Here is a 20,360-nt window from a genome sequence, read left to right on the forward strand (position 1 = left end):
AGGAGGAGCCAGGGACCCCCAGGAGTTCTGACTCTTGGGTAAACAGGCGCAGGGGTGGAGTTAACTTTGTGGAGGTGGAGTAGGGGCTTGGGGAGGACGCAGTGTCCCGGGCTGGGACCCAAGAGACCCTGTGGCTTCAGTGCTAACCCCTTCTAGTCTGGCCCAGAGAAGGAGGGTGAGACCAGCTCGGCCGGGCTGAATCGCATTGCCCAGGCGATGGTTTCTCAGGGACTGCTGCGTCTCCCTCAGGGCCCGGGTGGGTTTGATACCCTAGACTCCTCACTCACCCTGTCCTCCCTCCACCTAGTTGCACCCTCCCTGTGCCCCTAAGAGGAAAGCCACCTGGAATGGGATAGTTATGTGGCTAAGGGGATTTGCAGTTGTCTTAGACAAAAGGAAACCAGAGTGAATTCCTCTCTACCTGCACCCCTTCCAGCTCCCCTCCCCCCAGGGTCCCCGCCCCATCCATCCTCCTTCGGCCTGGTTCCTGAGTTGCCATTTGGGGGCTGGGCGCCAGGCCAGTTGGGAACAATGGCCAATGGAACTGGAGCTGCCAATTGCAACACCAGCTCAGACTGCCCCCCCAAGACCCCCAAATTGCCTTCCCCCTCCTGCCTGGGAACCACCACCCACCACCCCCCTAACCACCCACATCCCCTCTCATCCAAGGAACATCAATGCCCCTTTCATCCCCACTTGGCAGGGTCTATTGGAAAGGAGGAGCCAAGAGGGAGGAGGTGACCGGGAGTAGAGCTGGTCAGGATCAAATCCAGCTTTCAACAACCCCAAATCTAAAGGACTCCCCTACATCCCCCAATTTGGAGCATCTAAGTTTTCCTCTGTTCCCTTCCCCCACTCCCTTCATAACTATTTACCCCGAAGCTGGGCACCCTGGCTCCTCGCCTAGTCCCCTTTCCCCTCTGGATGCCAGTTTAACACTCTCCAGGACAAGGAAAAGCCTGCTGGAATTAGGAACCTAGGTAGAGATGCATAGGACAGGAGAGAGATCTCCCCAGCCTTACTGGAACTGGGGAAGAAAGAGAGCCTAGTGTGAGAACGTCTGCCTGCAGCCTCCTCTGATGTGTCTAAAGTAGTCTTACTTGGAGTGGGGGAGGGAAGGACCTGGAGGTTCCAGCATCTAAATTCGTCTCTGGGTCAGGATGACTCAGGGGGAACCTGATAAGGGGCCTACTCAGGGGTGTGAGGCAGCCAGGAGGTGGGAAATTTCCACTGGGATCTGTTTGCTTCCTAGGACTAGGGGTCTCAGCCTGCCACAGTCAGTAATGCGGCTGCTTCTGCTCTAAGATGGGGTTCCTCCTCCCCTGTCAGGGCAGGTCTCAGTCGGGCCCAGGTGTCAGTGCCCCAACAAGAATAATCTAACTCTCTAACTTCCTTCTCTGGGCCAGAAGCAGCTTCAAACTATGCCTTCCAGTAAGCAATGGCTTTAAGTACCTGCTCTGTGCAAACCTCTGTATAGATGGAGTTCAAAGAAGTGTGAAACCTAGTCCTACCCTCTCCAGAAGCTTAGGATGGAGTAGTTAAGAGAAGATGCAAAGACAGAAAAAGTGAAGAAGAATAATGTGTATAGAAGATTAATTGTTTAGACAATAGTCCTATAGCAATAGTTTCCCACTCTTCTCAAGTGGGAGATCAGACGTCCATTTCCATATGATGGTTTTAGTATCTCCTGATGGGGACAAACCATGAGTTCAGCCATACTTTCAAATAAGTGTGTACAGTTTTCTGATAATCACATCTGTGTATACAGTAATGCCTACAAGTGCAAAGCTTCTTATTCACTCAGTCTATGGCCAATCGTCTGTGTGTATATAGCTGTCCAGAGGCCGTTGCAATCATTCAGAAACCCTCGCCCCAGGAGGCTGCAGCCCACAGGCTAGGAACCGTTATCTTAGTATAATTCAGAGAAGGAAATGGGTTTTGTTTCTAGGATAAACCACCCTACAAGGAATAAAACAATGGAGTATTTGAGTGGGAAGAAGGGGCGTTCTATCCAGGCAGAGAGAGATCATGAGGGAAGGTTTGGGGAAAGAAATACACAAGTTACTTTGAAGAACTGAATAGTAGCTATTATGTGCAAGGTAATTCCCATATATTATCCTCTAGTATTATAAAGTAAGTTTTATTGTCCTCACTGTGCACATGAGGAAATTGAAGCTCAGAGATGTTTAGTGACTTGCCCAAGGCCACACAGCTAGTAAATGACATTATCTAGGACTTAAATCCCCACCCAAATTTATTCCACTCCAAGGTTATTCTCTTTCTGCTAGGCTCCAGTTCGCCTCTGAAGCGTAGAGTGATTAGGCCATTCTGGCCACAGATGAAAAGTAATATTGATTCAAAATGGGTGGTGTTTGGTAAGGTAGATTGGAGCCAAATGTAAAGGTCCTTGAATGACAGGCAAAACGTTTTGGCACTAAAGATCCATGAGTGTTTTTGAGTGGGAACGTTGAATAAAAAATCGTTTCGTGAGAATTAATCTGATGGGAGGGTAAATAGATATGGGTTATCAGGTAGGGAGTGTGAAGAATTTGACTTAGGTCATTTAGAAGCCAGGGTAATCAACCAGGTGTGAGATGATAGGGACCTGAATAAGTGAGTGAGTAACAGGAATGGAAAGAAAGGAATGGATTTATAAGACAGGAGAAAAACATTTATAGGAATTAGTGACCGTTTAGCTAGGAAGAGGAGGGAAGTCACCGACCTAGTTGCTCTGTTTTAGGGCCCCTGAAGTTCATCCATCCATATGTTTTCTGACCAGGGAAAGGGCCAAAGAGAAACCCTTGAGGAACATCCTTGGCCTGAACAGAAACTTCACCAGAAGATTTTCAGAGTCTGAGGCTCACCCTCCCCCTGATCAGCCCAGATCTATGACCCTCCAAGGCCTGTGCTCTTTCCATGTTGGACCCAACATTGGAAGCCATTTAGAGTTCCTATTGAGCTTGGTCTGCCAAGGCCAGTGAGATCCTCCATGTTGGTCATTAACCCAGGCCTGGAGACTAGAAAAAGGGGCAATGTTGGACTGATGTCAACCTGTTTTCATTAACTCCTTCCCTGAGCTCTTTGCAGCTTTTGTTGAGCGACTGAGCATAAGGCAATTTTATGACCCCGAGGACTGGGTCAAGTAGGGCAGACTCCATAAGGGAAGCTTGATCAGCTGGAGCGATCAGGAGGCTGGCAGCACACTCAATGCAGCATGCGAGGTAGGGACCAAAGAACCCCTCCCCCAAAGATTAGGGACTGACAGTGATGTCACATAAACACTGCTGAGGTCATAGAATCTTCCTCTCCTCCCCTGTCTCCCCACTGCCACCCAGTCTCCCAAGCCAGCTGGCTCCCACTTATCTGCACACACTTACATACAAAGGCTGGGAAGGGTCAGACACCATCCAGGCACTCTCAGGTACACAAAAGAGGTAGGGAAGTGGTTGGTGGTGGTGATTATTCAGTAGGTAGGATCCACACTAGTATCCTTTGTGCTGGAAACAGTAAGTAGGATGGGAGTCAGAGGGAAGTCAGAGAGGGATAGGGAGAAGGGGGGTTGTTCCTGTTGCTGATTCTGATTTTATTTTAACCCCCATCCTTTTTACTCTTCAGTCCTCCCTTCCCCTCCTCCCTCACCCCCAAGTCTCCCCCCCTACTGTCCTCCCCAACCCCCGACTGACCATGGCATCAGAAGCAGAAGGAACCTTCCAGCGGTTTGCCGTCTTTGGAGAATCGTCAAGCAGTGGCACTGAAATGAACAACAAGAACTTCTCCAAGCTGTGCAAAGACTGTGGCATCATGGACGGCAAGACGGTCACCTCCACTGATGTGGACATCGTGTTCAGCAAAGTCAAGTAAGGGACCAAAGACGGGACTAGGGGTGTGGAGTAGAACAAACAAGGTAGTGGGACTTGGAAGGGTTTATGTGGGAGAGCATTGGTGACAGGTCTCCTGAGCACCTGCTGGGTGCCCAGCACTGTGCGATACCCTGTTCTTAAGACACTCAGAGTCAAGAAGCCCTTTCTGAGTAAGGGGAGGGTTAGACCTTAGAAGGTGATGAGTTCATGTTCCAGAATTCCTGGATTTCTGTCTGACTGACCAGGGCCAAGAATGCCCGAACCATCACATTCCAGCAGTTCCAGGAGGCAATGAAGGAACTGGGCCAGAAGCGGTTCAAGGGAAAGAGCCCGGATGAAGCCCTGGAGAACATTTATAGACTCATGGAGGGCAAGGACCCAGCTACCACCGGTGTTACTGTGAGTAACATTCTTCATTCCTCACCCTGGAACCTAGTTCCCTGAGTCCCTGCTGCTTCTCTCTTGCCGATGTCCCTCACCCTTGCCAACAGTGCCACTGTAGGAAGACAGGGCAGAGAGCTTCTGAGCACTGTTGGTATTGAAACAGACTTTAGAGATCATCTAGTCATTTCAGAGGTGAGGAAAGCGTGAGAGGAAGTGACTAACCCAAGGTCCACAGCTCTTTTCATAGTAAAACTTAGACTCATTTTGAAGTGTCCAGTATCTGAGTCAGGCAACTGGAGCCTGGTGGTTTTGGGGGGACACTGAGTGCAGAGGACTTGGCACCTGATCCCCTCTCCTCTTCCTGCTCTTATATGAGGTCTAATATCTGACTTCCTGCCTCTCATCCACCCTCTGTTCTTTATTTGTCCCCTCTCTACTAAAAGCTCTTTCTACTCCAGGTTTTCAATAGGGCCTTCCCAGTAGGACAGACTTCGCATTTTAGGTCGGCCGTTGAAGTCCTCCAGCTACAGCCTAGTCAAAACAGCCCCTCTGGAAGTAGAAAGAGACACACACACACACACACACACACACACACACACCCGACTCGTTCCCATACAGCAGACTCCTCCTCCTCCTCCTCAAGGGGATGGTTCTCATCATAGCTGCTGCCACAACTGCATCTGGGCCCTAAGCAAGCGGCACGATGCCAAGGGCTGTACAAGGGCTGGGAGAACTAGTGGAATCAAAGGCCCTCCTTAGAGAAGGGGCGTGGTCATGGGGGGAAAGGGAGAAGGATCAGACTTACCCTCTGGCTTGCAGAAAGCAACGACAGTGGGAGGGGTGAGCCGGCTGACCGACACCAGCAAGTACACAGGCACCCACAAGGAGCGCTTTGACGAGAGCGGCAAGGGCAAGGGCATCGCGGGCCGGGAAGACGTGACTGACAGCTCAGGCTATGTGAGTGGCTACAAGGGTGCTGGCACCTATGATAAGAAGGGCAGCCGCTAGGGAGTAGCCTCGTGTGGGCCTGGCAGCCTTGGCCCTGCATCTTTAACACCAGGGAGCTTGGGGAGCAATAAACATCTGTGTGTGCAGCAGCCCGTGAGTTCTGTCTTCCACCAGGGGGAGGGACGGTGGGGCCCTTGGGGTAGAAACAGAGAGAGGAGCCGAGAAACCCGAGGGAAGGGGTTCCCAGCACTACGCTTTACTCTACTGGCCCCGTGCCTTCCCGCCATTAGGAAGCATCCCCCTCAACAACTGCTTCTAAGAACATGGCTAAGGAGTACATTCAGAGATAAGAGATCAACCCTATATGGAGGTAAAAGTATTTGCTACTTACGTTCACACGTTACCAGTATCCATCTCCCCCTACCTCCCCAAGGGGAGGAGCAATTGCTGATTTGACATAGCAGGACCCAGATACTAGCAACTCGACCCTCCCCTGTCCCTCCACCTTCCTCATCTGTTGCAATCCATGTTTTGTTGGGGAAGAAATAGAAGCCAGAGATGGTGGACCAAGGATCTATTAGGAGATTGTCCTACAGCTGACGGAGAGAGATAACCCATTTTCAACACCCATCTGGAACTGAGTTTTACCCACCCCACCCCCATCGTGGTAGACATGGAACAGAAGATCCTACGGCCTGCGAAGGATGGCCCAGGAAATGGCCAGAGGTGGGTCACCTCCAGGACTCTGAGAGTAGGAGTTCTGGTGCATTGAGGAACAAGGAATGACATCAGAACTGATTCAGATGTGGGTTTTTTTTTTTTATCTTTTTATTTTGAAATGACTATAGATTCCCAGGAAGATGCTAAAAGTACAGAGAGGCCCCATGTACCCTTCACCCCATGTCATCCCATGGTTATATTTTACGTAATTCAGATATGGTTTTAAAACCTTCTGTGACTACAGCTAGACCCACTTCACCCACGCCTTGTCAGAGGCAGATCCTGGAGTCTGGGGGAATGTGAGGAGGAGCTTTGGGAAGGAAAGGGATGCAGGAAGATAACGTGAAGCTCCAGTGAGCCAAGGTGAGAAGGATGGAAGGAAAAGAATACAAGGCGATGAAAGAGGTTGGGAGTGTTGGGGAGAGACTGCACTCTCCAGAGCAGAAGAGATGTATTCCGCGAAGACGAAATCAATGATTCCATCGAGAGGAGCAGACTGAGAACAGAGGGGGCCCCTGGAGAAATGAAGCTAATATGAGTATAAGACACTCAGGGAGGCTCCTATAGCTAGAGGTACCCACCACGTGGGTGAGTGCGTGGAGGGACTCATTAGGGAAATGGGGAGGATTGAGAAGGGAAGGCTGGTAGGGATGGGGATTTGAGACCCGGAACTGGTGCCTGTTGCCATGGTGTGAGCCGAGGCTCTGGGCCTCCATCCAGGATTCAGGATCTGGCCCAGTAGATGGACAGTCACTGCCAACTGGACACAGTCAGCTTCTTGGGTGGGTAAAACTGTCTGTGGGAGAGGGAGGATGGGGGTAGGGATGGGTGGGGGTGGGGAGGTAAACAAGTTAGAAAAAGCCTAGAAGACAATACAACTTTGCATGGTGACCAAAGCTCTGGACATTTTTCCTACGTCCCTTGGTCTCCTGGGAGGGGCCCTGCCTACCTTTGAAGCCAGAGAGGAAGCCTGGTACCAGGGATCAGAGCTTTGGGAGTGGGGACAGGCTGGTCTGCAGTGGTGGTAGCGGGTGGTTCAGACCAAAAGCTTCCCTTGCCTAGTAGAGGCCAATGATATCCATCGGCTCAGCATCGTACTGCTGGGAGCAGAGCAGATAGAGCCTCTGGTTGGTCAGAGTGCCGTTGTAGTGGCAGCTGGTGGGCGTGTCTCCCTTGTTTAGTTTGCAGATGGTGAGGGGGAAGGAGTCCTGGGTAAGAGTGCAGTATTCATTGTAATTCTCACAGAAGCTCTCGCTGTACTTGCAGAGCTTCCCGATGGCTTTCCAAGGGGCATGTAGCACATAGTGGACCTTTGGGCAGTGCCAGGTCTGTTGCCTGCCCCGCACGTAGGCCATCAGACCGTTACAGTAGCCGCGGAAGCCTTTTGCGTAGTTAGCCCTGGGATAGTCGATGTGTAAGGTGCGGAAGTTCTCAATGGCCACCTGGAGTTCGATGTTTTCAACCCAAGTTGGTGCTAGAACAAGCTGGAGGAACAGGAGTTGGGTCACAGGAAGTGCCATTCCTCCTGCTGGTAGAATGAAGGTGGTTGGAGGCAGAGGTGGGCCTACAGTGTGCCCCCAGCCTTCCCCGTGTGCCTTCCCCTCTACCCACAAACTGGACTGTCCCAGAGGTCATCTGGCCCAAGTCCTCATGCTTCAAAGAGGGGGGACACTGGCCCAACTGGTCAGCCACCTTTAGCCATTCCCCTCCTCTCCCTTGGTCTACCTTAGGGCCTCAGCCTCACCCAGTCCGTGAGCTGTAACACTTACAGAACAAGAGGTCCAACTGGTCCTTGGCTGAGACTCTTCCCAGTTATCCCTGGCCCGGTTAATCCTTCTGGTAAAAATGCAGAGGGCCCAGAGGGACAGGCTCACCCACAGCTGTCTGACGGCCGCCGGGAAGGACAGGCGCTGGAAGGCAGCAGGGCCGTGGTACGGATTCTTCTTGCCTCAGACCAAGGACAGCCCAGAGGTGAGAGGAGGCTGGAAAGGTGTCTGGATAAAGACGAGTCTCCAAGGAGGGAGTGTCCCCTGGGTTTGAGGAGCCCCTGTGCTGAGGGGGTTGGAGGAGTGGGAAGAAAGAGACATTGCTTTCTTGTCTCCTCCTCTGTGATGTCATCAGAACACTTAGTTCCAACCTCCTTGCCAGAAGTCCCCAAGTTCTTGGGCTTCCTTTGATGTCGTCTCTGGTTCATAGGCCCCACGTCTGCAGAAACGTGAGAAGGAAAGCATTGTCATGTTTCTGAGAAACAAAGCAATGCTTATTCCTGACCCTCAGAGAACAGAGGGTCTGCCCCTCTCTCATCCAACTCATGGAAATTTAAGGGGGCCGTGGACACAAGGGCTTCCCGCCTGAGTGCTGGGCTGAGCATCAAAGACCTCCTTGTGGACCCCTCACTGTCCCCATCATCAACTTGACTCCAATCGTGATCACACTGACACTCTTACCTGTAATCTCAGGCCCTCTCAGGGTCACAGCACTCCTGGAAATGTATGGAAATGTATGTAGGCTGACCTGGAAGCCTCAGACTTGTCAGGTGGGATTAGACAGACAGCAGTAGCCAGGACTTGAGGCGGTGCGGGCCTGCCTGAGCCCAGCAGGTCAGATTCACGCTGGAGTTTATCACGCTGGGGAAAGGGCCAGGCTCCTAACTCTTTTCCGTCAACACCTGCCCTTTCATCAGAACCAGAGAGCTAGCTCCCTAGGGCCTGCCAGCCACATTCCTTGATTTCCACAGGCCTCTGGGCCTTGTCTTCCTGCAGGTGTTGTCCCGGTTGTGAGCTTAGGACAGCCTACTCCCCTCTGTCCCTGGAGAGCAGGACACGGGAGTCAGAACGGAGAACCCTGAGTGTTCCAAGGCAGGGCGTAGTTCAGGAGGGGTGGGGGTGCGCAGAGAGACATATGGTTGTTCCTCCTTCACGGCCCCCTTCAACTTGCTCTTTCTGCCAGCACCAACTGGAGTCCAAAACCGTGCCCATCCTCCCCCAACTTGCTTTTCCTCCTGTGTTGTCTGTTTCCTCGGTTACCTATGCAAGAAATCTCAGCCTGAGCCCCGACCCCTCCCTCTCCCTAACCCCACCTGTTGGGAGGCAGGACTGCATGGTGGTTAAGAGCAAAGCTTTTGAGTAAAACAGACCAGGAATTGATTCCCAGCTCTGCTGTTTCCAGGCTGGGCACCACCAGTCTAAGTTTACTAGGCCAGGACGAGCTTCGATTGCCTCATCTGTTAATGAGGATACTGTTCTGTGTCTCGTGGTAGTATTAAGGTTCATTAAGATGCATCTCAGGAGCGCTTAGCCCACAGCCTGGCACATACTGAGTACTCGACATGATCATGAGCCCACCAGTATGCAGCCCTACCAATATTTTTTTTAAAATATGTATGGACTCCCTAGATGTCTTATGGAGTTTAATTATCAACCACTCACATACATTTTTAGTAGGAAATGTTAAGCCATTTTTAGTTTTTTTGCACATATGTTGCACATCTGGCTGATGATGCAAAGATTCTCAGCATTACACAGTTAAGTTGGGCTGCACCCATCCCTTTAATTTTTTGTTTTTAATGGAGGTACTGGGGATTGAACCCAGGACTTGTACATGCTAAGTGTTCGCTCTACCACTGAACTGTACCCACCCCCTAGCCCTGCCAATCTTAACTAAAACTTTTCCCGAACCTGTCTCTTCCATTTCTATTTCTTCCCCTGCTCAGGCTCTCCCCTCTCCTGGACACCCACACACCCTGCAACTCCAGAAGGGCTCTACACCTCAGAGGACAGAAGACATCCATGACCTGGCCCCCAGCATGTCTCCAACTGCATCTCCATCCCTGCCTGCTTCCCCCTTGGTGCCCCTCCCTCCCCCCACCTCTAGCTCTTCTTGTCTCCTCCACTCTGAATGCTGCTCTTCCCCTCCTGCTCTCCCCTCATCAGTCCCACTGAGCTACCCCATCGGAGGATCAGCCCAGAGGTCCTGTTTAAGAAGCCTCTGTTTGGAGGACCTCCCCAGGGAAGTGTACCCAGCCAAGCAGGTGAGGATGAAGCCGCAGGCAGGTGGCTCATCTATATCCTCAGGCTGGTCTTTAAGCCAGCGCCCACTGGGAGCCCGTGCAAGGTGGTGCGTGAGCCTGGCTGACTCTCGTCTTTGTTCTGAGGAAGCTATCACTCTGTGGTCCCAGCCTCAGAGTGTGCCACCTCTTCCCTATTTGCTCAAAGCGCAGCTTCCCTGAGAAGAGGAAGGGGCTTTTCATGCTTCTTGGCCTTCCTATTCCTTGCTTCACTACCCACCCACCACCACTCACCTCCCCACACGCTATTAAGGAAATGGACCAGCACGTTGCAGAGGAGAGTTTAGGGCTTGATATCAAATAACCTACTGAGCTTTTGTTTCATCTTCTATAAAAGGGGACTGATGCCTGCCTTACCTTATGAGGCTGCAAGAATAAAATCAGATGGTCAGTATGGAAGTGCCTTTTAACCACTAAACGATATAAAAGTGGAAAAGTGGGCATGGTCTTCCAGGTCCTGTACCAACTCACTTTATTCCCTTCAACTCACTTAACATCTGCAGAGTCTCTTATATCCCCCTAATGAGCCAAGTGACCTCCCCGTATCTCCGCTCTGCCAATCTAGAGACCCTCTCACACCTGACTTATATTCATCTTCACGAAGCTTTCTGTTATTCGTCATGCCCCGTGTCGATTACTTTAAAGTTATTTTAAAATTTCTAAATACTACCTGAAAATCACTATAACAAATGTCAGGGGAAATAGAAAGGTAAATGAGCCAGTTACAGTCCATATTAAATTTACAGTTCAGTAGGAATGACAGGGTATGAACATATGTTACAAAGGCACAAACATGGGGCCAGGCACAGTGCTGAGTGTGTGACGGGCCTTTGGGCTCCAACAACCTGCAATCCTAGTGGTCTGGTCTTGGAAAATCCTATCCCAGAGGAGCTGAGCCACAGGATTGCTTCCTCCATCCTAACATCCTTGTCATGGTTTCACCTGCTCCCTGAGCCTGAGATTTGTGGAATTGTTACCCCATTACACTGGACTTTCCACATACAAGAATCACCCTAGAGATGAAGACACGAGGTTTTAGAGAGGGACAGTGGCTTACTTGAGTCATAGGTCTAATTCAGTGGTTCTCAACAGGAAGCAATTTGATCACCTCTGGAGGCTTTTTTTGGTTGTCACAACTGGGAGGTGCTACTGGCATCTAGTGGGTAGAGGCCAGGAAATGCTGCTAGACATCCTACATCGCAGAGGACAGCTCCCAAAACAAAGAGTTATCCAGACCAAGATGTAGATTGTGTGAGGTTGACAAGTCCTGGTCTAATGAGAGAATCAGAGTTCCTAACAAGAGTTGGCTTAGTTATACTTTATATATTGAAGAGCACTGATAAATATCCAGTATTTAGAAATAATTTTATTAGACTTTGCTTGTGATGATGCTGGGTCTTTTACCAGCAAAAGATTACTGGTAGACCACCATTAAAACATCTTTGTAACATTTTTCCTGTAAAAGTGACTCTCTGCAGGTAGCCATCTATACATTCTCTCCCTCTTCCCCTCCCCAACGGTAAGAATCTCTAGAACCACTGGCTAGAGTGACAAGTGCAGGGGTAAATCCCTATGATTAAGGGGACCCCCAAGGTTTTGCCCCAAGTGAGCTCACCACAGTCTCGGTGGCATCACTTTTGCCCTGTCCAACCCAAACTGTTCAAACAGCATACTGTGTCATGGACAGTACTTAGGCTGTCCTTGAACCCAAAGGATTGCTTCAGCCATTTCAAACTTCTTGTCATAGGTTCACATCTACCCCAAGGCTGAAGTTCAGGAGCTGCATTGTCAGTTCCTCAGCTGGGAATGGGGTTATTCAAGTGATACCATCTGCGACCAGGCTTATTCAAGAGTGAATGCCTTCTAACCCAGAAGTTGAATCGTTTAGGGTCACTGATATGCAAAGCACTATGCTATATTCTATGGGGTATGCAGAAGACATATAACAGGTGGTCCTTGTCTTCTGGGAATTGACAGTCTAAATTGGAGGAAAACAATAAATACATGTGAAGAAATAACCAATGATTCAAGGCAGAAAATTATACATTCTGAAGACGGTAAGTGTTGTAGGAATTTAGAGGTGAGAGAGATCCCTCTGAATTGGGCCAGAGAAAGTTTTCTGGTGGGGAGAGGGTCATCCTGGGACTTTAGGATGGGTCTCAGGAAACACAGTTGAGTGGAGATAAAGAGGGTTATGAAAGGTATGTTTGAGTAAAGAGAAAAAAACCAGCCTGGCTGGGGTTGAAGCAATCAGTGGGAGAAGAGTCAAAGTTGGAAAGACAGGTTTGCCAGATGGTGACAGACCTTGAATAGCAGGCTAAGGAATTTATATTTTGTTCTGTAGACAAATGGGGAGCTGGCAGTGGCTTGTGAGACTGAGTGACCTGGTGAGGCATCTCAACCCCAGACCAGGTCCCCCGCTTCTACATCCTGGCCTGTCTAAGAGGCATTGGTCTGGGAGCCAAGGATTCCAACCTTCTGTCAGTGCTGCCTCCTCTAGACCCACAGCTGTTCCAGGAAAGGTCATGAGAATTCAAAGACCCAAAGCGAGTTCCACATCTGATCCCAACTTGCTGTTTGTTCCACCTTCCTCATCTACAAAAATGAGCTGGTTACCTTTATTTATCCTGGGAGCAAGAAAATGAGGATAACAGAACTTGGACCTGCTCCTGCTTGGAGGGAAACTCTCACGGGCTTTCCATCCGCATCCAGAGAGGCTGTGTGGAACTCCGGAAGAGAGGGAGGCTGGGCTCTGAAGGGTGGGCACCGATCCAGGCTGGCCCTCCTCTCTCCCAGCCCCCCTCACCCCCTCCCAACACGGGCTGGAGGAGGCAGCAGCTGTTGTCCTGTGGGGAAGACCGGCAGAGGTCCACCTGGCACTGTCGAAGCTTTCACAACACCCACCCCAGTGACTTTAAACACACACACACACACACACACACACACACACACACACACACACACACACACAGCAGCGGCCTGGGGAGAGGCGAGGCGAGGCCAAGAGCAGTAACTATGATGGCAGAAGGAGAAGGAGGCTGGGGGAACCTGCCTCATATCCCTGGATAGAGGCTGCCCCGTGAGGGGCTTTCTTCTCTCCCACCATTTTGTCTTCTGCTCTGCCTTCTCCAATTCTTCTGTTCTCCCTTCTCCCAGACTCCCTGACCGTCCTTGGCCTGATGCCTGATTTCTTCTGTTCTCCCTAACTGTGTTCCCCTTCCTCCACTTTTCCTCTTGCCCTATGAATCTAAGGAGAAATGCAAAATTGTCCTACCGAGTGAAAAGTGAAGCAGATCTTGGAAGCTAGGTAGTTTCGACGAACAAACAAATAAAATTGCCTGCCTTATTCAAATAACGAGGGCGAAGTAAGGGTTTCAGCTTGAGTTGTGCAAATGGTCAGTTCAGCTTTTCAGTGCAAACCTGAACCTTTACTCCTTTTTCCCTTTGACCGGAGACAGCCCAGCCGTGTTGATTTTACTTTCACAGAGCACTAAGGCAGCTTTCTGGAGAGCCCAGCAGAATGAAGTTGGGGAGCAAACTGGGATCATTATAAAGACAGGAAAACACAGGAGCAGAGGGCAGTGCCAGTCGTGGTTTGGAAACATCTCACTCTAGAATAATGAGAAGTGAGGAGGAGACCTGGCTAGGAATTCAAATGAGCTCTTGGCCTCCCACCCGCTCCTCTAACCCCAGCCTGCGGTCCAGGGCTGGACTGTGCTGATCCTCATTCTGCCCACAGAATGCTTTAAACCACAGATTTTATCTCCAAACATTTGCATTTCTACAGCAGCAGAGGCATAATTCTCTATCCAGAAGTTCAAACTACAAAGATTCAGGCACCTGAACAAACTCATGAATGCTGTTCCCACCGCCAAGGCCTCACTGAGGGGGAACCAGGGGAGCCGGTGGCCGGTGTGAACTCGCTCCCGGTTCTCTGTTGCCACCTAGTGGTGTTTCTCACTCCAACACCACTTTTTCTTCCTGACCCACAGCTATGCACTCTGTCTACTAAAATAATGTCTCCTGATCTCAGAACAAACTCCCTATCCTCCTGACTCAAAATCCCGACTTCGGGACCAGAACACAAAGCTTATGACCCAGATGGTCTGTGTGGCCTCTTAGCAGTCACATCCACACAACAGCCAGGGGATCTTTAAGTAGACGGGCCCTTTACTCCTCTGCTTAGAGCCCTCCCAGGGCTCCCCAGTGTGTGCACAAAACTCACAGTCCTAGTGGGGTCTAAGGCTTTCCATGACGTGGCCTCTGGTCCCTCTCTGACCCCATCATTCACCTGCTCCAGCCACACCAGACTCCTTACTGTTCCTCCAACACCCCAGACATCCACCTGCTTTTGGGCCTTTGCAGTGCTGCCCTCTCTACTCAGAGCATTCTTCCCCAGACAAGCATCAGTTCCCTGTCTCACCTTCAGGTCTTTGTCCCAGAGTCACCTACTTCAGTGACCCTATTTAAAAATCACTGCCTACTAATTTCCATCGTGTTTTTTTTTTCCCTTAGCAATTATCACCCTGAGCAAAGTATGTATTTTTTACTGTCTTTCTCTCAATGGAATGTAAGGATTCCAAAGGTGGGGATTTTGTCTCTTTTATTCACTGATATATCCCAAGCATCTTGGAGCATAGTAGATGCTCAAGAAATATTTGTTGACTATGTGAATGAGCCTGAACCCAATAGTCTGAGATCACCTACTACTAACAGGCGAATCCTGGGAAGCAAAAACACTGTTCATCTCAGTTTTCTAGGAGTTCTTCCCATCCACAGATAGTGATGCTTCTCTTTCTCAGCATCTCAGTTCTTCTGAGTCTCATGCCAGGCTCACTGGTGCCCCGGAAGCAGCACTGACCACACAGCTGTAACTGCCACAGGAAACAGGGAAGACAAAGTAGAGAAAGGTCTCAGCTGGAGGTGGAGCAGCACCCCCACCACCAGCAGTTTTCACATTTAGACAATGTTTTTAAGTGTTGCAAGTTTTAATCGAGTCGCACGGGAAAGAGTGAAGGATGAGAGGTGTTGGGTGCCATTTCCAGGTAAAGCCAGGTGACCTTGGAACTGGAGGGACCCAGAGGGATGAATCATTGCAGAAGAGCTGAGCTGGGCTGGTGCTGGGAATCGTGACCGTGATGACTGGTCCACTTCCCTATCTCCTCCACCTCCTCCAAAAGATAAGCAGTGAGTCCTTTGTGACAAGAAGCCATACAAAGCAAGTTTCTAGGCTGTTCCATCTATTTCTCAGGTCAGAAAAAAGCAATCCTTACCATCACAGTGAGAGGTTCTTCCCAGAATCAGAACCGGAAGTGTATAAAGGAGATGACAAATGACAACTGTCCCAGAAATTCATTTTGAGCTGACACCTGGATCAGGTGCTTTATTAGCCATTGAAACCATGTGGCTGGGGGCCAAATCTAGTCTTTGAGTGTGAGGATTCACGCTTCCTCATTGCTAAACATGTTCAGGCAGGTGTCCTAGCTCCATAGGTATCCACTTATTGGGGACATGTAAGTGGAGAGGCATGAACCTCATTCATTTCCTGACCCGGGGCTGCTCCCCAGCCCACATCTAAACAGAAGCACCACAGGTCAGGCCAGTTCTTACGGAGTTAGGCAGTGAGAAGAGACTGCCGGAGATCTGAGGCCCAGTGGTGGGCAGGTGTGTCCCTCTGAGCAGGAGCTGCAGCAAAAGGACTCAGTGAGGAGGTGAGGCCTGAGACAGGATGTGGGTGAGGAGAAAGGACCAAGAATGGATGGGTTCTGGCCAGATAAGAGTAGACACTCAGGCGAATGACAAGATGGGCAAAGGAGGGACCCAATGTGGAGGGGAGAGAGGAGAGTGGTGCTGGGGGATGGAGGCACAATATAGGGATGTGGAGGAGATGGGGATGCGGTCATGGAGGGGACGAGACACAGAGAAAGAGATGGAGATATAGGGACCTGGGGATGCTAAGGGATGGGACTTGAGGGAGAAGAGATAGAACAAGGAGTGGGAGGCAAGAGGGACAGAACGAAGGAGGAGAGGGATACAAGGTGAAGGGGATGGAGCCATAGGGTTAGGGAGTGGGGTCATAGTGGCTGTGGGCACCCAGAGGGGAAGGGAGGGATAAGACACAGGGTGAGGGAGGAAGGAGACAGTGGCAGAGGGAGATGGTGATTAGCTAGAAGGAGCAGGTATAGGAAGGCTCATTTCCCACCTCCTGTTCTCTGTCCCCAGCAACCCCAGCCCTCCATTCTGACAGTTCCCCCTAAGAGAGATGGCACTGGCCAGAGCAGGATTCTACCCTCTGCTTCTGCTCCTGCTGCTGGGGCTCTGGGTGGTGGAGGACCCAGTCAGCGCCAAGCCCAGTCACATGACCTCGGCTCAGTGGTTTGAAGCTCAGCACGTGCAGCCCAGGCCTAAGAGATGCAGCGCTGCCATGGGCAACATCAACAAGTACTCCAGACGCTGCAAAGGCTTCAACACCTTCCTGCATGAATCCTTCTCCAGCGTGGCTGCCACCTGTCAGACCCCCATCACAGCCTGCAAGAATGGCCATAAAAACTGCCACCAGAGCCAGAAACCTGCAACCCTGACTACGTGTAAGCTCACCTCTGGCCGGTACCCAAACTGCAGGTACAAAGAGAAGCAACTGGTGGCTCCTTACATCGTGGCCTGTGACCCTCCCCAGAAAGGGGATTCTGGACACTTGAAGCTGGTTCCCGTGCACTTGGACAAAGTCCTTTAGGTTTCTAGCCTTCCTCGTGCTTGGGCTGTGCCTGAATTCCCTCTCCAGGCCTCTGGACCACTCCTCCTTTTCCCAGAAGGTTCTATTCTGACATCTCTTGGGGCCCTTCCTAGCTCAGGCTCCTCTGAGAGGATGGGGGTTGGGGGTAGGGGTGTTGAGGTTGAAACTTTAGTAGGCTCGGCTCCAGAAGAGATGGTCTTTCCCAGGAGCTTATCCCCAAGAGAGGGGCTGAGCAAGCTTAGGGGTGCAGGTTCCTAGATCTGTGCCTCATACATCTCTCCCCTGCCCCATCTTCTCGTGGCAGTGTGACAAGAGGAGGAAAGAAATGGAAAAGGAGTGCATGGGATTTATGGAAAGAGCTCTTTTTGTCCCTAAATGAGGCCTCTTCCCCAGCTCTGACCCAGTAGTGAGGTGGCCTGTGTGCAGAGAGACGGCCGGAAGGAAAGATGACAAAGAAGCACCACCTTGTATTTACATAGCATTTCATGCTTTTCATGCTGGATCCACGTGAGTCCCTCGTGAGACGGACTTGACAGGGATTACTTGCCTTCTTCAGGGATGAGGAAGTTGAGATTTCAGAAAGCTTAATTAATTCAAGAGCTTGTCAAGTTAGTTAGTAGCAGAACTTGGACTTGAAACTAGGTCTCCTTACTCTAAATACAGTGCGCTTTCTCCTTTACCACTGGCCGAAAAATGAGAGCCTTCTGCAGGGACAAGAGGGGAACTAGGTAAGAGTTCACACATGAAGAAATGTACAGAGAGCTCTGAAGAGGTGGCTGCAGTAAAGGTCATTACCTCTCTAGCCAAGAGACTGTTTCTGAGGTGCTCCAGGGGTCTTGGCGCGCTCTTTCTCTCTGCCTCTCTGCGCCCCTCCTTCTCTAGCCCACTGCTCTTCTGTCCTGGGCCCTGGGCCTGCCTCTGGCTTGATCGCCTAGGTCTGAAAGCAGAGTGTCAGGGGAGTGTCCCAGCTTCATCCCTCTGCTCCAGGATCACATTTCTCTTGACCTCAAGGGACTTCCGTGGCCCGGTGCCTGCTTGTCACAAACAGGCTGATGGGAGCTGCCAGAGCTTCCTTCCTGCCGATAATGATCTCTCTTGCTTCGGTGCTTCCCTGGCTCTCTGCTCTGGCAGTCCGCCCCAGGCCTGAGGGGTTGAGATGTGGAAATGCCATCTACCTATCTCCCTGGGCTGCAGACACCATTTCTCCTTCACTGGCGAGCAGAACTGGAGAAGCTTCGGCTTTACATTGGCTCAGTCTTGGTAGCCTCCCACCCTCAGCCCCCGCCTGGCATTGCCTGCAGCCCTGACCGTCACCATCTCCTTCTCTCTTCCTGAACCTCAGTCCCGGACAAACTGCACTCCGCCCCACGCCCACACCCCGCCCCCCTACCTCAGCGCCCAGATACTACCTTGTTAGACTTTCCCTTCCCAGCCGGGGAGCCTACTCTCTACCGGTCCCTCCCCTATACCCCAGTGCTCTTTTATTCCTTCCCAGGGTCAGAGTAATCTTTGGAGCCAGATAAAATTGGGTGTAAATCTTGACTCGGTCCTTCATGGCTACATGACCTGGAAAAAACTACTGAACCTCTTTGCAACTATGTTTCCATTTATGGGAGTAATATCACCTACCCAACAGGATTACAGGAAGATTTAGAAATGACATTTATGAAGCCTTAGTCAGCCCGAGGCACTGGTAGGCATTCAATAATGATAGCTAGTAGTAGCAATGGCAATAATAGTAGCAATACCCCTGTCAGGTCATATCCGTCTTTGGCAAACACGAAGACAAAGGCAAATGCCCCACTCAATTCTCCTGGAGGGCTTTCTTCTGCTAGAGCAATGTTTATGAGGAGGCTAGAGTATAAATCTGTAGGCAGAGTCCTGATAGGTGGGCTGGGTGGTTGGAGATGATGAGGAGAGAAGGTAGGGGAGGGATGATGAAAAGGAAGGACTGCAGAACATTGAACAGTTTTATTCTTGATCTGGATATGTTTACTTTGTGAAAACCCTTTGAGCTGTACACTTAAGATGTGTGTACTTTACTGTATGCCAATTACACCTCAATTTAAAAATCCTCCTAAAAACTATAGTTCTTAAGGATTATTTTATTTAACATAATAAATGCTAATATATCAATTCACAAAGATTTTAATACAATGAAATCATAGAATCACAATATAATCTAATTAATATGGTTCTGCCTTGTTCTATTTGTTAAAATAAACAGTATTTGCAGTATTTATTAAATTGTTATAAATACTTTTAGCTCAAAAATTATATAAGGCTCTTCCTAAAGTTGTCTAGCTAGTACATACTTTCTGTTAATATAACTGTCAACTAATTTACCTATTTTTGAACTGTGAAAATGTAAAATTATTTTGTATATAATAAAAGCTTTCACAACCATTATTACAGCATTTTTCTTAAAATAATAAATATGCTGATATTAGAATATGATGATATTTCTGACTGATATCCACTGACTGATAGAATTCCACCATTTTTTAAAGTTCATAAGGAAAATTTCACTTCCATGTACATTCAGAGTGCTCACCAATGTTTGAATGTGATTATTCAGATATCAACGGTGAACCCAAATGACCTGCCTTGTTTTTATACCGATGCTTTCTTTAACTGATTAGATTTGACAGTCACCCATTCCTTCACATGATCTTGATCACAGCCAAGTTCAGGGAAAATCCAGGAATTATGTTGAAATAAGTCTTTGGCTATTCAGCCTTTCAAAGGCCGAAGCTGAGGTCCAAAATGAATAATGGGTTTGGGCCAACTAGCAAGGCTGGCTGAACCTTGATACCTTCCTACTGGACAGCTGACAATGGAGAAAGGGAGACTTAGTTACGAGATTTCTGTTGCTGGGGGTGGGGGCTTGGAGAGGCGAGGAGGGAGTCCTGGGGAGTATTGCCCAGCCTCATGTAGATAGCTCTAAATAAATTGTTTCAGCCTGGATCTAAGGAGCACAGATGGAGGCCAGCAAAAAAAGTAACCAAAGAACTGGAGCTACTGTGAGCTCGCTTTCCTAGGAGCGAGACTATCTGAGGTGGAATAGGTAGGAGACTTTTCTACATCTTCCCCAAAGTCTTCTCTCTGAAGAAAATGACCCACAGACACTATGAAGACAGCCAGTTGAGTCAATGTGAAGAGAAGGGTCTTGATCTCAAGGGCAGGGCGTATGAAGAAGAAATGCCCCTGAAACTAGGACTCTTTCCCTCACATTGATCCAGATGGCCCTCTATGTAGTTTCTGTGGCTCTAGGGGATGACCTTAGAGCTACAGCAACAGAAAACATACTGATAGCAGCCACATCCAGGGAGCCGTCTCTTTGAGAAGAGCCCTGGCCCATTTTATCACATTGTTTCTATGCTCCTGCACAACTGGGCCTCCAAAAGGGCTTTGAAGACTTCAGATCCTCATTTTAAAGTCCTCCTCCTACCCCTATTCCACCATGGAGGGATAGAAAGAGCAGTCACAGCTCTTACCAGGATGTTTTCCTGTGCAGGACTCCAAAGCCAGTAAGTAAGCTTGGGAGCATCCAAGAAGCCATGAGGGCTTTACGAGAAAACATTGCTAATGAGGCCCTGTAGGAAGTCCACAGTTCACAAGAGGGGAGGTAAGCAAAGATGTCTTCTGA

The 20,360-nt window shown here is 49.8% G+C and overlaps 3 protein-coding genes across 5 annotated transcripts in view; 2 read left to right on the forward strand and 1 right to left on the reverse strand.

Moving 5' to 3' along the window:
* The first annotated feature begins 3,367 nt into the window (after positions 1-3,367).
* On the forward strand, positions 3,368-5,341 carry TPPP2 (tubulin polymerization promoting protein family member 2). Its single transcript, XM_014564444.2, has 4 exons — positions 3,368-3,421; positions 3,616-3,857; positions 4,106-4,259; positions 5,064-5,341. The coding sequence occupies exons 2-4, from the start codon at positions 3,685-3,687 to the stop codon at positions 5,250-5,252; spliced, it is 516 nt and encodes a 171-aa protein (XP_014419930.2). The 5' UTR covers positions 3,368-3,421; positions 3,616-3,684; the 3' UTR covers positions 5,253-5,341.
* LOC102508883 (ribonuclease 7) lies at positions 4,140-19,136 on the forward strand. 2 transcript variants are annotated; one of them, XM_032481637.1, is made up of 2 exons: positions 4,140-4,259; positions 16,201-19,136. In XM_032481637.1, the coding sequence occupies exon 2, from the start codon at positions 16,241-16,243 to the stop codon at positions 16,709-16,711; it is 471 nt and encodes a 156-aa protein (XP_032337528.1). In that variant the 5' UTR covers positions 4,140-4,259; positions 16,201-16,240; the 3' UTR covers positions 16,712-19,136. The 2 variants fall into 2 exon arrangements, with proteins under 2 accessions (XP_032337528.1, XP_032337527.1); XM_032481636.1 differs by lacking the exon at positions 4,140-4,259 and adding an exon at positions 15,503-15,689.
* RNASE13 (ribonuclease A family member 13 (inactive)) overlaps positions 6,003-20,360 on the reverse strand; it is a 34,032-nt gene continuing 19,674 nt past the window's right edge. Inside the window, exons 2-3 of one of the 2 annotated variants that reach the window (XM_006190846.3) lie at positions 7,787-8,117; positions 6,003-7,440 (exon numbers count right to left, since the gene is read on the reverse strand). In XM_006190846.3, the coding sequence (XP_006190908.2) occupies positions 6,971-7,440; positions 7,787-8,030 (714 nt within the window). In that variant the 5' untranslated portion in view covers positions 8,031-8,117 and the 3' untranslated portion in view covers positions 6,003-6,970. Of the gene's footprint in view, positions 7,441-7,681; positions 8,118-20,360 lie in introns of both variants that reach the window. The other variant, XM_014564445.2, reaches the window with a different exon arrangement.

Source organism: Camelus ferus, chromosome 6, assembly GCF_009834535.1.
Source record: "Camelus ferus isolate YT-003-E chromosome 6, BCGSAC_Cfer_1.0, whole genome shotgun sequence".
Lineage (NCBI taxonomy): Eukaryota > Metazoa > Chordata > Mammalia > Artiodactyla > Camelidae > Camelus > Camelus ferus.

Excerpts from the sequence above, each read along its gene's own strand:
- TPPP2 (XM_014564444.2), top strand. The coding sequence starts at position 3,685 with ATGGCATCAGAAGCAGAAGGAACCTTCCAGCGGTTTGCCGTCTTTGGA. Across the intron at positions 3,858-4,105 it reads ATCGTGTTCAGCAAAGTCAA|GGCCAAGAATGCCCGAACCA; the intron begins GTAAGGGACCAA and ends CTGACTGACCAG. Across the intron at positions 4,260-5,063 it reads CAGCTACCACCGGTGTTACT|AAAGCAACGACAGTGGGAGG; the intron begins GTGAGTAACATT and ends TCTGGCTTGCAG.
- LOC102508883 (XM_032481637.1), top strand. The coding sequence starts at position 16,241 with ATGGCACTGGCCAGAGCAGGATTCTACCCTCTGCTTCTGCTCCTGCTG.